The sequence below is a fragment of the Martes martes genome, assembly GCF_963455335.1.
Source record: "Martes martes genome assembly, chromosome: 1".
NCBI classification, from domain to species: domain Eukaryota; kingdom Metazoa; phylum Chordata; class Mammalia; order Carnivora; family Mustelidae; genus Martes; species Martes martes.
This window is the reverse complement of record NC_137888.1, coordinates 211,131,009-211,146,359: the sequence shown is the minus strand read 5'-3', so window position 1 is coordinate 211,146,359 and position 15,351 is coordinate 211,131,009. Positions and strand designations below refer to the sequence as shown.

The 15,351-nt window shown below is 46.4% G+C and overlaps 1 protein-coding gene across 1 annotated transcript in view; it reads right to left on the bottom strand.

Annotated features, from left to right (window-relative positions):
• The window catches only part of MUC16 (mucin 16, cell surface associated), a gene marked incomplete at both ends in the record, with an annotated part of 103,330 nt that overhangs the window by 47,366 nt on the left and 40,613 nt on the right, over nt 1–15,351 (bottom strand). Inside the window, 12 exons of the mRNA XM_080820813.1 lie at nt 419–464; nt 1,598–1,663; nt 1,864–1,899; nt 2,493–2,665; nt 4,682–4,749; nt 4,844–4,968; nt 6,268–6,303; nt 8,687–8,859; nt 9,838–9,905; nt 10,009–10,139; nt 11,122–11,157; nt 13,795–13,967. Coding sequence (XP_080676939.1) covers nt 419–464; nt 1,598–1,663; nt 1,864–1,899; nt 2,493–2,665; nt 4,682–4,749; nt 4,844–4,968; nt 6,268–6,303; nt 8,687–8,859; nt 9,838–9,905; nt 10,009–10,139; nt 11,122–11,157; nt 13,795–13,967 — 1,131 coding nt within the window. The remainder of the gene's footprint in view (nt 1–418; nt 465–1,597; nt 1,664–1,863; nt 1,900–2,492; nt 2,666–4,681; nt 4,750–4,843; nt 4,969–6,267; nt 6,304–8,686; nt 8,860–9,837; nt 9,906–10,008; nt 10,140–11,121; nt 11,158–13,794; nt 13,968–15,351) is intronic.

Genomic DNA, 15,351 nt, shown 5'->3' with positions numbered 1-15,351 from the left:
ATCTCATCACGTAGGCATTTCGTCATCTCACGTCATCACAAGAAGGGTGAGTACAGCACAATTAGGTATTTGGAGAGAGACCACATTCGCACAACCTTTATGACAGTATATTGTTATAGTTGTTCTATTTTTTTAAGATTTTATTTATTTATTTGACAGGCAGAGATCACAAGTAGGCCAAGAGGCAGGCAGAGAGAGAGGGAAGCAGACTCCCCACTGAGAAGGGAGCCCGATGTGGGACTCGATCCCAGGACCCTGAGATCATGACCTGAGCTGAAGGAAGAGGCTTAACCCACTGAGCCACCCAAGCACCCAACTGTTCTATTTCATTATTAGTTATTGTTGTTAATCCCTTCCTGTGCCTAGTTTATAAATTAAACTTTATCATAGGCATGTATGCATAGGAAAACACATGTACGTATAGGGGCCCGTACTTTCCATGGTTTTGGGCATCCGCTGGGGGTCTGGGAACAAATCCCCCATGGATAAGAGGGGACCACTCTTCGTTTCTTCATACCTTCATTTCCTCAACTATAAAACGGGGGCATAGCTTACTTTGTAGAGAAATTCTAAAGGTTAACTGGCTGCTTGTTAAGAGTTAGTTAGTATGTTTTAAGGGCACTGTGCTGAGTGAAAAAAGCCAGTCCCCAAAGGTCACAGGCTATATGATGCCATTGACACAACATTCCCAAAATAACAGGTTAGTGGTTGCCAGGATGAGGCTGGGTGGGTGTGATGGTGAAAGATCTTTGCAGTGATAGAACTGCTCTGTACCTTGACTGCAGTGATGCTTACAAAAATCTGCCTATGTAATGAAATGCCGCAGACCCACACACGCGCATGCGGACACGTGCGCATGCGCAAGTGCACACCCACTCGTGTCCACATAAAACCAGTAACTTCTGAAATCTGAGGTCTGTGGGTTTTCACATTTAATTTCCGGGTTTTGATATGATACTATAGTTATGTAAGATGTTAACCATTGAGGAGAAATTGGGTGATGCCTACAGGGAACTCAGTACTATATTTTGCAACTTCCAATGAATCTATATTTATCACAAAAATGAAATGAAAAATTGAAATAAAAAAATAAAAAAGAATACTACGCCGTGTGGGATGTCTAGGTGCTGAATAACATGGTTATCTTTTATCATTAATTGTAACTGCATATTCAGTTCCAGTCTCTCAATACATTGGAACTTGGTGAGGGGAGGGACCTCACCTAACAGAGCACCTTCCCCCCTCTGCCTGGTCCAGGTCACATGCCCTGTCATGTGCCCAGTATGACAGATACTGTATTCCCTGCTAGCTCCAGGGATGTGTGCTTCCATACGTTTTCATTCAACCTTCACAGCGACCTTGTGAAGTATGATTATTCCCACTTGGCAAGTAAAGACACTGAGACACTGAGAGGCTCAGGCAATTGTCCAAGGTCAACGCAGCTGGACAGATGAGGCGGACACAGTCTCTGCTTTTGAGGAGTTCAGAGCAGGGGAGCCCATGGCAGCTCCAGATTCCCTCACTGTAGCTTTTCTCTACAACTTCCAGATCTAGCTTTGAGCTTCCCTACAAGGAGATGGAGAGACAAGTCGCTTACCTGTGTAGCTGGAGAAGTGGGTTGGCACCACCGAGGTCCTTGGGAAGAGCGTGGGGGTCACGGCAGCTAAGGATAAACAGTCTGGAGTAAGAATGGCGATTCTGAGCAGGGTGTCCTTATCCATCTATAGCCACTGAATGTAGGAGGAACTGGGTAAGACTGCTGGGTCTCTTGGCTTCTTCTCTCCTGCAGGCCCTGGAGTAGGGGGTCAGTGGTTGTTCACCAGGAGCTCAGATCATATGGTCATTAGGGCTGGGGGTACTCACCACTGGGTGTGGGGGCCGAGGTCCAGTGGTTGTACCCTGAAATGAGAAAAGGAGACAGAACTGGAATGCAAGCATGGGAGGGAGATCTAAGATGTAGCCCAAATCCCTCCAGCCCCTACCCCCAACAAAGACTTCAGGTCTACACAGGTCAACAATTGTGATTTAGGGGTAACTCTATCTTCTTCCTAAAAGGCTGAGAAATCAAAGACCCAGTCCCCCGTCTTCATGAGCTTACAATTTATTTGGGAAGATAAATATACTAATGCTTCTAGAAATCGGTTTGCCGACTGTGCTTTTCAGGGTCCCAAAGGGATTTTGAGATATTGACAGGGAGAAAGATGGCCAGATGCTTGAATTGTCATTGACTTCAGCCAAAGGGATGTCCTCGTTCATCAGTCTAGATAAAGACTTTGTGGCCCAGACAAGTATATAAATCACAGCCCTGAAATGCAGGGATACAAAGGGGGTTTGCAAACTGGAGGGCCTATGGGGGTCCTTGACTCATCAGGGGACATTGCTCAGGTGGGAAATGATACATATGACAGGCCCTGTGGCCAAGTGGAGAGTCCACATCCCTTCCTGGGGGCAGATTCTCTGCTTCAACTTCTGGTTACAAAAAGGTTGCTCACCATTGATATAGAGGCTGTTCTTGTCCAGGGTGAAGGAGCCCAACTGGGTGACACCATGGGTCTGCTGGCTCAGCTCCCAGTACAGCTTCTCTCTGTCTAGCTTAGGACCCGCAGGGTCAGGATGGTAAGTACAGACAACATCAACTCCGGTGGCTGTTCCCTTGTTCTCAGGCCTGGGTGGGGAACAACATGGGAAAGAGAAGGTGGGGATTCCAGACAAGGGCCCTGAAAAGCCTCCCTGAGGAAGGGGACAGTGAAAGCTTGAGGACTGGTGGGCAACTTGGAATGGCCTTGGTGCTGGAGGGGGATTGGAAATGAATAGGACAACCAAGGTCCCTGAGCACAGAGGATGCAGCATCTCCAAGAACTGATGTTTGTGCTGAGATCTGAGATGAAAATCATAACAAGGCAACATATCCACTAACAACAGACGCATGATGGAGGGGACTCAGACAAGGTGAAAAAAAAAAAAAAAAAGCAATGTCAAGTTGCTTAAATCCCAGCTCTGCTGTTCAGTTGCTGGGTGACTCTGAGTAAGTCTCTCATTCTCTCTAGGTCTCATTTTTTTCATCTATCAAATGACCAGGACAGACCTCATAGCACTAGTAAGTGCTCAAGAAAAGACAGCCATTTTTATTAGGCATTAATAGGTCCAAAGCTCTTGGTGTGAATGGACCTTGCAGTGAGAGAGACTGAGCCTTTTGAAAGAAACAGTGAGGCCAAGCAGCCAGCCTAGGGTGGAGATGGGCATGAGCCTAAGTGGCATCTCAGAGCCAGAGAGATCTCAAGGCCAGTGGAAAGGAAAAGCACAGCATCATGGTGGAGAACTGGCGTCTTTGGAGCTGAGGGCATTCCATCCTCAGACAAAAGGCCAGTGACTGGGAGATCTCACACAAGAGCCTAGGTGACCTGAGTGTACACGTCGGGGTTATTCTCAGCACTTTGGTCTAGGAAAGGTCATGAATAATTTACTACATGTTCTCTATATGTTCGTTCCTTTGCTAAGCACCTTCCATTTTAATCCTCATTACGCTCCCACAACTGGCCACAAATTCTTCAATCAGAAGTGGAGTCTGTTTCTCCACCTCTTGAATCTGGGCTTGGCCACAGGACTGGCACTGGTCAATGGACGTTCACAAAACTGATGCAAGCAGAAGCTTGGAAAGCATGTGTGCAAAAGGGCTTGTCATTTCTTGCTGCTCTGGGAACTCTGAACATGTGAATGAACCCAAGCTAGCCTGTTGGAGGATGAGACAACATGGGGGAGAACCAAGGTATCCCAGCCAGCAGCTGACGGCAGGCGCAGAAATGAGCCTCATCTGAGGTCAGGTGAGCCAGCTCAGGCAGGAGAATCTCCCAGCAGAATCCAGAACAAATCACCACCCAACTGAATCACTGGCTAAATTTGTTGTGCAAGGAAGCAAACTGAGACACTCCCATTGATAGGAGAGGAGGCTAGGCACAGAGATGTTAAGTAACATGGAGGGGAGTTAGGCTTGTCAGGCTCTAGCTAAAACTGTACAACCACTGTACATTACTACTCAGTGATCCCAAGTCTACCTCTGAGAGGTCAGAAAGCAGGACTTGGTCATTGCCAGGGGACAGTACAAGGGAGGGCTGGCTAAGTATTCAGTGCAAGTCAATCATTAGCTAAAATGTGGCATAAGCAGGAGAGAGAATCATGCATTCCCTAGAGCAAGGTTTCTCAACCTTGGCATTGTACATATTACGGGTCAGATCAATCTTGATCTTGGGATCTGAGAAGATCTGGGATCTTGGGATCTGGGAATCTGGGAGACTGTCCTCTACCTTGTAGAATCTTAAGCAGCATCCCTGACCGCACTTGGTAGATGTCAGTAGCAACTCCCACCCTTGAGGTGTGACAACAGATAATATCTCCAGACATTGCAGCCCTGGGAGGGAAATCAATCCTGGTTGAAAACTAGGGCTCTCTTGTGGTAAAGCCAGCATGACTGCCTAGTTGTTTTCTTGATGGGTCCCAGAAGGATGATCTTTCTGAAAAGTTCAACCTTGTCACCTGGGAAGGAGAGTCTGAGAGGATCCTGCATTTTCTGGTTAGAAACACAATGTGACACAGACTGGTCAAGCTGTCCCTGGGATGGTGGCCCAGCTCGTGGTGCCCCCCAACCCCCTGCACATTGCCTGCATGTGGACCCTGGAGTTCTCACCTGAGCAAGGTCAACCTGCAGCTGGAATAGAGAGGCCCAATACTGCTGTTCTGGAACAAGGGTTTGAGCTGGGGATGAAAGACGTGCAGGTCAGTAGATGGGCCGAGGGGCTGGGCAGGACAAAAGTGGGCACTGGAGGGTAGGGATTGGAGGGACTTTCACCAGACGATTCAAGGTCCTCTCTGTGGAATTGAAGAGCGGAGATCCTGGGGACCCCATGTCCTCTGTGTAGCGCAGGCTGGTGATGGTGAAGTTGAGGGTGAAGGGCACCAGAGACAGGCTCACACCTGCAGCCAGAAAGGGAGAGAGCGGGTTCACTATGACCTCTGGCTGGGATGGCTGTAGAGCGGCAGATCCAGGTTATCACTTCGTCTATGTCAGCCTTGCATCCAGCCAGACTTACAGATGGGGAGGGGCCTCTCTACGGGATGGATGCTCTCAGCCTGATGTTTCTTTTTCTTTTTTTTTTTTTAATTTATTTTCAGCATAACAGTATTCATTGTTTTTTCACCACACCCAGTGCTCCATGCAATCTGTGCCCTCCCTAATACCCACCACCTGGTTCCCCCAACCTCCCACCCCCCCGCCCCTTAAAACCCTCAGATTGTTTTTCAGAGTCCACAGTCTCTCATGGTTCGTCTCCCCCTCCGATTTCCCCCAACTCCCTTCTCCTCTCCATCTCCCCATGTCTTCTGATTTTGCCATGAGAGAATGTGTGGCCGCCTGAGTGGTCAAGCCTGTTCCCTGTGTGACTGACTCCTGCCTCAGTTCCATTAAGCCGTCTTTGGAGACTGGAGTGTAGGTGGACTGGTCACATCTCCTGGTGTCCCCTGGACAGTCATACAGCTCTTATGTAAATATTAACTTCAACCTTCTCTTTCTTTGTCAAAGTGCCCCCCAAACCAATGAAACAAACAAAAAAACAACTGTATGGTCATCCTGGGGTTAGGGTATGAAGAATCAAAAGGCCACAGGTCTGAACTGAGTGACTATACCCTTTACACACTTCATCTGAGGAACACCAATTGTGTGATAGCCTTTGTACCGGGCACTTTGTCTCAGTTTACCCTCACCACAATCCTGAGAGTGATCCCCAGGAAGGGCTAGTAGAAAGGCCAGACAGAAGTTAGGACACTAGAGGAACAGACAAGTGTCTGATGTGGCCAAAGCTTAGAGAGTGAGGGAGAGAGTGAGTAGAACAGGCTGAGGCCAGGTGGCTGAGGGCAACCAGACCATGCGGAATTGAACTTTCACAGGTCCCAGGGAGCAGACTCCTACCTGTAGAGCTGAGGATGGGGGACAGAGTGGTGGACAATTCGGGAGAGAATGTGGAAGTCACTGGAGCTGAGAAAAAAAAATGGGAAAAATTATTAAGTCTCATCCTGAAGGAATGCGGGACAGAAGCTGTTCATTAGAATTTGAGCTTCTGTTTGGACTCAGAGCAAAACGCTGGGTGGGTTGGGGGCTCCTCTGAGTCTGTGGCTGGACACTTAGGGAGGGAGCACTGGCAGCTTCTTTCCAGAAGAATGTGCTTTGGGGAATAAGGGTCCAGTGGGTACTGAAATTTCACAGTCTTGAATACTTACTGCTGGTGGTAGGGGTCCAGTACTGATGGTTATAACCTGCAGAAAGGAGTAAAGGGCTGTTATAATGGGTAAGAGTTAAGAAGGGGGTAGAAGGTAGACCTAGAGACAAAATTCAGTAACAAACTTGCTGAGATTTATAAATGAAAATAATGGCTACATTTTATTCAGTGCCCTTATGTGCTTTGTCCTTTGCAAATAATGATGAACATCATCACTGTTATTATTGCCGAAAGAAAAATACAATAGCAAGAACTGTCCCTATTTCCTGGGAATGTACTATGCACCAGAAATAACACTAAACAACACACAACAAGGAAATGGGGCAAAATTACAAACAACTGTGTTCCAAGTCTTACCCATGTCCTCTCAATCCACAAAAATAACTTAATTCTTGCTCTCTCAGCATCCCACCCTTCATAAAATTTTATGATAGTATGACTTTGTCTTTCTAGCTTAGTTTCTGGGTTTTCTTTTGTGTGTGTGATGGAGAAGTGATAAAGTTGTGGCAGGTTGAGAGGGTGGTCTGTGGAGGGGAACAAGATGGAGGAGGGGGAATGTATGTGTGATTTGCAATATTAGAAAAACTTTGGAAATGGACTAGAATAATGAGCATGAGAAGAGAATTGGAGGTCAGAGGGATGGTATAAAAATTGGAGTCTGAAAAGAATTGGGAAAAGAGAATTTTTCGTGAGTGTTTCTCTGAGTCATGGTCACCTTCTTGGATGCTCTGTGAGTGGTGGGAGGAAAGACTGGACCCAGAGGAACCCTGTGATTTACTTGGGTTATTCCTGAACTCTCTCGTTTGGCCACCAGGACAACCGTGCATGTTACGTGTATTTGTTCCATTCTGAAAATGTGATCTTAAAGCCTTGAGAGGTTGCAAAGTATGTCCATCGTCATGTAAAACAGAGATCTGTCGCTCACCAATCCTCACACTGTTAACCATTGCTTTAAGGAAATCTCCAAGTTGATACAGAGGAGAAATAACTAATCAAGCATTAGGTTAGATTGTTAGGCTAGAGGTCGTTCATGTCCTTTACTGTCCTGAGATTGGAGGCTTTCTTGATCTGCGTGGTCTGCAGTGTTGCCTTGGGGCTAAGAACTTGGGGTATAGATTCAATCCTGGGACTGTTTGAATCTTGACTCTCTCATGCATGATGGCTCAATTATCTCAGGCAAATGACTTCCTGTCTGAATGCAAGATAGCTTTCTCAGTAAAAATGGCTATAAAAACTCACATGGTTTTTGGCAAGATTAATAGGAGATAATACGAATGAAGATTTTATCACAATTCCTCGCACATAAGAACGTTCTGATAAGAATTAGCCACAACTGGGGGCGCCTGGGTGGCTCAGTGGGTTAAACCTCTGCCTTTGGCTGGGGTCCCACTTCTGGATCCCTGCTTTTCCGTCTCCCTCTGCCTGCTGCTCCCCTGCTTGTACTCTCTCTCTCTCTCTCTGTGTGTCAAATAAATAAATAAATAAAATCTTTTTTTTTTTTAAAGAATTGGCTACAATTATAGTTACTGTTCTCACTGTTAGCATTGCTCTTAGGAGCATTGTGGCCAATGATGTCACGTATGTGGTTATTACTCATGGAGTACGTGCTCAGTATGATGTTATCTCATGAAGTGTGTGTAGCTCTGACTGGCCTGTGGGAACTCAGAACATTGGTTGTCAAGATGGAGAGAATGACATGGGGTGAGGGCCAGCATGGTCGCCTGCTGCCCATTCAGAAACCTTAGCCACAGAGTTCTGCATCACCCACTTCTTTCCTTGGAGTCTGCACACTCCAGTTAGGCTCCTATGGGAAGCAGTGGAAATGAGGAAGAAAGATGTCATCCAGGAGGTGAAAAGAGAAAGGAAATCAGCCTCTCATGGTGTGTTAAGCATTCAAAAATGAGTCCCCAGGGAAAGGCTAGGTTTGTTGGGGCACCTGGTGGCTCAGTGGGTTAAGCCTCTGCCTTCGGCTCAGGTCATGATCCCAGGGTCCTGGGATCGAGCCCCGCATCGGGCTGTCTGCTCAGCAGGGACCCTGCTTCCTTCCCTCTCTCTCTGCCTACTTGTGATCTCTGTCTGTCAAATAAATAAATAAAATCTTAAAAAAAAAGAAAGGCTAGGTTTGCATCAAAACTATATATACATTTGTACACAGCAATTTCTCAAACTCAGCATTATGGACAATTTGGCTTCATTAATTCTTCATGGTGGAGGGCTGTGTTATGTATTGTGGGATATTTAGCAGCACCCCTGGTCTCTACCCACTAGATGTCCCTAGTACCACTCCAATTATGACATGCCAATATCAATATCCCCAGACATCGCCAATATCCCCGGGGGAGCAGAATCAGCCCAGTATATGGTATACCAGTATAAGGAAGCATGGGACTGGAGACCCCAGCTGCAGCACAGACACTCACCATTGACATAGAGACTGTCTCTGTCCAGGGTGTAGGTGCCCAGCCGCGTGACACCATGGGTCAACTGACTCAGCTCCTGGTACAGTTCTTTTCTGTTCAGCCTGGGGCCCGTGGGGTCGGGACGGTAGGTGCAGATGGCATCCACTCCAGTGGCCGCTCCGTCCTTCTCAGTCCTAGGGTGGTGGGACATGGGAATAGGGGCCTCCTGAGATGTGGGAGACTTATGTACTTTGTTCATCTCTCACCTTCAGCTTGCTGCCCCCGGCCCCAGCCTTGGTTTGATGATGTTTTTCTTACTGGGTCTTGTCTGGTTCCTCATATGCATTCTTTTCTGGGACCTTTTCATCTAGGAGGAGCCAAACATGTGGAAGCATCCTGGACCTTCCCCTGTCCTTGATCCCCCCCCGCCCCATCCAAGCAACATCCAGGTCCAGCTCAACATCTCACTGGTTTCCCCACCTCCTATCTCATCCTCACATCAAATTTTCCCATCCCTTATCTACCAATGCACTACTTAAAAGAAATGACATCACGTCAAGGCTCTGCTTACAACTCCATGGTTGTCCACAGATCTGAGAGATATGCCACCCCTTGAAGTACCTTTGCCAAAGTTTCTTCTGGTGAATGCTCATTCAGCTCAGGCATTGCCTTCTCTAGACTGTCTCCACTCAACTCCCTCACAATGAGCTAAAAGTCCATCCTGCAGGTTCCTATGGCCTCCATATAGTGCTTTATCATTGTACTAATCCTGTTCCTATTGTGGTTTTAAGTCCATATGCTGTCCTCCCTGTACTGTGGGTACCTTGAAGGAAGGGCCTGTGATATTGGTGCCCTTAGCACCCGTCATAGGGCATGGCCTGAGGTACCTCATTTCATGTCTGCCCAATGAGTCAGGGATGACCTTTCTGGCCAGTGAGTATGAATGTTCCGTGGATCTGCTTCTCCAAGTAATTTAAGATCTTTATTTGACAGCCACCTCTTTCAGGAAGCCCTCTCTGATACGCCCAGGCAGAGGGCATGCCGCCCATCTGAATTCCTGGAAGACCCCAGTCATTTATGATTCTTCTAGTTGCTATGTTCAGGTCTTTTCCTTCAGGTGAACTTGCCTGTGACAGTGCAAGCCTTTGTGTTGTAAGGGAGGGAAGTCTCACCTGAGCAAGGTCAGTCTGCAACCAGAGTACAGTGGGCCGATACTGGTGTTCTTGAACAAGGGACCAAGCTGGGGAGGAAGAAGAGAGAGGTGAGCAGGAGGGCCTGAGATGACTGGGTGGGGGGCGGGGTAAGGACAGGGAAGGCTGGGGAAGGCACTGTCGGGCTCTTACCAGGCGATTCAGGGCCCTCTCAGTGGAGTTGAACTTAATGGAGCCTGGGCGCCTCATGTCTGGGGTGCAGAGCAGGTTGGTGATGGTGAAGTTGAGGGTGAATGGCACCAGGTCAGGACCCACGCCTGCAGCTGGAGGGAGAGAGAGGGGAGACCCATCACAGTCTTAGGCCTGACCGGTACACTAGAAGGAAGAGACTAGTGCCGTCTCTCTGTCCATAGTATCCAGTAGGTGAAGCCTGAGATGTCCTATCTGGGATACCTTCCCTCCTCAGCCAGCCAAGGGAGGAGAGCTCCATGTTAGCTGTGTCATATCAGTTCAAAAGGAAACCTCAGTCTGCTCGTCTCAGAGTGTCCAAAGGCTGACCTGTCATCGACATTTTGGTGGGAAGAAGAGGGGCCAAGACTTTTGTGCTCAGACCTTGGGCCACAAACCCTTGAGCAGTCAAGAAATCCGAACAGTAGTTATTTCCACGAAGGAAGTGATCATAGAGATAGAATAGAGATTAGATCCCATCTATGTGTGGAATTTCCCCATCTATGTGGGGAAATCCTACTCTACAGGAAGAGGTCTGAGCAAAAGTCCGGCCAACCTGAATCTGAAGGACAAAGAGAAATCAGGACCAGAGCTGAGTTGCCACTACAATGAGAGCAAAGACCCTGAGGATGGAAGGATGCTGGTCCCTGGAAGAACAGAAATGTGGCTGGTGTGGCCAGAGATGAGAGAGCAAGGGAGACAGTGGGACAGGCTGGGGCAGCATGGGCGGAAGGGTCCAGATGATGCAGGCATTCCCCAACCAGAACAGGAGTTGAAGTTTCCTGGGACTCAGAGGTTAGACTCCTACCTGTAGAGCTGGGGGTGGGAGGTAGAGATGCAGAGTGTCCCGGAGAGAATGTAGAAGTCATCGGAGCTGAGGGAATGAAAGAATACAGTATGAATATATGTTGTTGGGCCCAATCATGAAGGAGTGAGATGATCTCTAGTGGGTGGTCTGGAGCTGCTCTGGGGCTGAGAACCTGGGGGGTGGTGGGTACTTCTGCCCCAGTCCCCGGGATCCAGTGTAGGGAGGAAGTGTCCTTGGGGTTCAGGGACATTTGGGCCCTCATGACTTACGGCTGGTGGTTGGGATCCAGTACTGAGGGTTATAACCTGCGGAGAGAGCCAGAGAGGAAGAGTAAGCTGATGGGAGGAGGCTAAGAATAATGTGAGGGGTATGACTTGAAACACACAACACAAATCTTCTCGAGTGCTTTCTCTGGGACTCATCAACTCATTATGAGTTAACTATCTCATACTTCGGTGCTCACATCCATGTTGTCCTCGAGATCATCAACTGCAAAGACAATGATAATCAAAATACCCCTCATCTTATGGGGGTTCACTAGGGGCCTGGGACAATATCAACCTCACCAAATGAGTGCTAGCAACAAAAACTTTATGAGAGTGTTTCCAGCCTTATTTGTGTTTTCTCCGCCAATTAAATATAACTTTTTCCTTGGTCTCTGAGATTTTCCTACTACCCCACTCTTCAGAGACAGCATGATCTTTGACGTAGTTCCTAGACTTCTGTAATGTTGAACTGACATCATGAGCGTGACAGAGTGAGGCAGACAGGCAGAGGTGGGAGTCAACCAGAGAGTATAAAGTTGGAGAGGGAGAAGGAGTTGGGGAAAAGAGGGTTTGAATAAGTATGGCTCTGGATCATGGACTGGCTCCTCTCTGATGCTCTGTTAGGAATGCAAGTATAACTTAGACCTATTTTATAATTGATGGTATGACTGTGTTTCTTCAAATGAAACTGTTCTTTGAGACTGGACCTAGTAGAAAGAGCCCTGTGGTTTACTTAGATTATTCCAGTTTTTATCTCATTTGACCTTTACAATAATCTTAAATGATGTTTTTAAAAATTCCATTCTGAAAATTGAAGCCTAGAGAGGTTGCGTGGCTTGCCCAGGGCCACAGGATGAGCAAAAAACCAGGACCAAGGCTTAAAGAAAGACCTATAAATCACCCAAACCCACACTGTCAGCTACAGCTTTAAGTAATTCTTGAGGACTATTGGAATATAATACAGGTTTTAATCCAGATAGAAAGACAATGTCAAAGGCAATGCAGTGGAGACATAATTAATTGAGCATTAGTTTAAATTGTTGTATTAGGGGCTCCTTGATATGCCTTTCCATCCTGAGATTTGAGGCCTGTTCTAGCTGGGTTCATCTGCAGTGTAGCCTAGTAGTGAAGGGGCTTCTTGGGGGCCTTAGAGCCAAATTAGGGTTTGAGTTCTGTTGCTAACACTCATATTAACTGTCTGATCTTGGTAAAGTAGATTTCCCTCCTTGAGCTTTGCTTGCTCCTCTGTAAAATACACAAAATATACACAATACATCATAGAGTGTTGGGCAGGATTTGCAAAACATAATATATACAACGTTCAGGATCACAGGCATCCCTCAACAAATATTAGCCTTTAGTACAGGTGTTACTGTGGGCTTGTTGCTAAGAGCATTGTTGAGGGATTTATTGCTAAAAACATTGCTAACAGATCTGTTGTTTGATTCTTAGGTGGGGTACAGTCCAGGTGGCCTCTGGAGGATGAGTGAAGGGCCACAGGCTATCATAACAAAGAGAGAGAAGCAAATCAGTCACCACCTTGGGAACTCATTGTCTGTTGGGGAGGAGTGAAAACTCCCAACAGCCACTGTAGGCTTGCTTTACTCTCTTCCTTCCCTGATGGCTTCATGTTCCAGTTGGGTTTCTGTGAAAGGTCACTGCAATGAAGAAGACTATGCAGGGAGCCTTTATTTTCAGACCTTGGAAGTTGTTCTGTGAGCACTAGGTGTTGTATGAAGGTGTTGAATCACTATCCTGTACACCTGAAACTAACAGAACGACTGTCTGTTAACTAACTGGAATTAAAAAAAAAAACTTAAATAAGATAAAAATAAATACTAGTAGGGAGTTAGGGGAAATTGGAGGGGAAGATGAACCATGAGAGACTATGGACTCTGAAAAACAATCTGAGGGTTTTGAAGGGTCGGGGGGTGGGAGGTTGGGGGAGCCAGGGGGTGGGTATTATGGAGGGCACGTACTGCATGGAGCACTGGGTGTGGTGCATAAACAATTGAATTCTGGTACACTGAAAAGAAATTAGAAAAAATTAAAAATAAAAAAAAAAATACTAGTAGGACTTAGAGACAAATTAACTGACCATGGAATGTAGTGAAGACAAACTTATCAGCATTCATGAAAAGGGTTGTAACAAAAAAGGTGAGGATAGGCAAAGGAAGTGACAGCAAATAAAACTTCACATTAATGAAATTTTCAGAGATAGTTTACCCTATTGAAAGCACACAGGGTAAAATGCTTGAATCGGATTAAAACTTAGAAAGTAATATGACAATTCACCCTGGCATAGAAAAAGGTGTGCTCTGTATTGTAAATCATGTGAAAGGAGAAGGTTCCTAAGAATTTCCAGCTCCCAAACCTTTTCATTCTCAAAGTTTCTAATATTTAAAATGACAGGGTACAGAATAAATATTAGTTTTATAAGAAAGAAAGAAAGGAAGAAAGAAAGAAAAAGAAAAGGAAAGGAGAAGAGGGAGGAGGAGGAGGAGGGGAGGAAGGAAGGAAGGAAGGCTGCTTTGTCGGTGTTCTGATGGAAGAGAATTTCCCTATGAAAATTCTAGGTTGGCCCAAAACTATGAACACAGGTCCTGAGAAATTGCACTGCAAGGAGATCCCATCTGGGGCTCAGGAGGAGACTCCAATAGCAATGGAGGTACTCACCATTGACATAGAGACTGTCCCTGTCCAGGGTGTAGGGGCCCAGCCGAGCGACACCATGGGTCTGCTGACTTAGCTCCCAGTACAGCTGCTCTCTGTCCAGCCTGAAGCCTGTGGGATCTGGGTGGTAGGTGCAGACTGCATCCATTCTGGTGCTTGTTCCATCCTTTTCATCCCTGGGGAAGGAAGGACAGGAGAATAGGGATGTTCTGAGACACCTGAGGGACAGCCACTCTTGGTGATTGTACCCCTTGGTGTTTATGTTAGTGGTCTTATTGGGGTTTCATCTGCTGTCTCAAACACATCTTTTTCTCTTTTATATGGGGATCCAGACCTCCCCACCTTAAGTGTTCTCCAGGGCTACTCTGCACCTAAGTTTCTTCTTTCATTTCCCAAACTTTTTATTTAATTGGTTCATGCTCATTGTTTCAAATACCAGCACCTAGTACAGCCCCTGTCCATGCAAGAATGTAAGTACAGATGGCATCCTCTCCAGGAGCTGAGTCCTGCTTGGGCCATAAGATTGGGGGTGTGGAGCTCCCAGGGAAGAAACGAGAATCCTGAACCCAGGCGACATGTGGAAGGGAACAGCAAAGGACAGAAGACCTTGGAGGAGGTGAGTGAGGCCCTTGTGACATTGTGCAAGAACCATCATGGAGCCTGAAGGGAAGACTTTGTTTCAAGTTGGTGGATCCCAAGGCTGAGGTCAACCCCTTGAGAGCACCTTTGGAGCAGGCAACCAAGTTTAGAGAAAAACAGAGAAAATGAATTAAGAGGTGAGAAGGGACAATGTGGTTCAAAAATACTTAAAAATTTTTTTTTATTTTTTAAAAGATTTTATTTATTTATTTGACAGAGAGAGAGAGAGAGAGAGAGAGAGAGAGATATCTCAAATAGGCAGAGAGGCAGGCAGGGGTGGGGGGAGCAGAGAGCCTGCTGAGCAGAGAGCCCAATACGGGGCTCGATTCCAGGACACTGAGATCACGACCTAGGCCAAAGGCAGAGGCTCAACCCACTGAGCAATCCAGGAGCCCCTCAAAAATACTGTTCTCCTGAATTTTAGCTGAACCTACAGTGATTGACCCAAAGCAGGGAGTTTACAGGAAGAAAGACCCTCTTCCTCCTTTGCCTGGGAAGTCTTGCTACTGTCCATGCTATTCAAAGCATGGTTCTCAAAGTGTGGCCCAGGGACATTGTTATAACTTTTATTCTCTCAGGAGTATACTGTGAAAAGTTCTCCAGAGGCCACAAAGTGAAATACTGTAAATATTAAATGCAGAAGCAGATATCCTACTGTCTTTTCCTAAACCAGACATTAAAAAGATCTGCAAAAAATGTACACAGTGGCTCTCTTCTTGTTGGGCTTTTTTGTTGGGGGGGGGGGGATACTGCTATTGTTCATAAAAATTATGTTATTTGTGTTAACATGTGATAGATTCATTACTTTGAATAAATTGATGCGTACGTATTTATAACATTTGTTTTAATTTCTAATTCAGTAAATACGAGCAGATATAACCCTCAAGTCCAAAAGCTCATTGGAGTTCTGAGTCCTTTTAA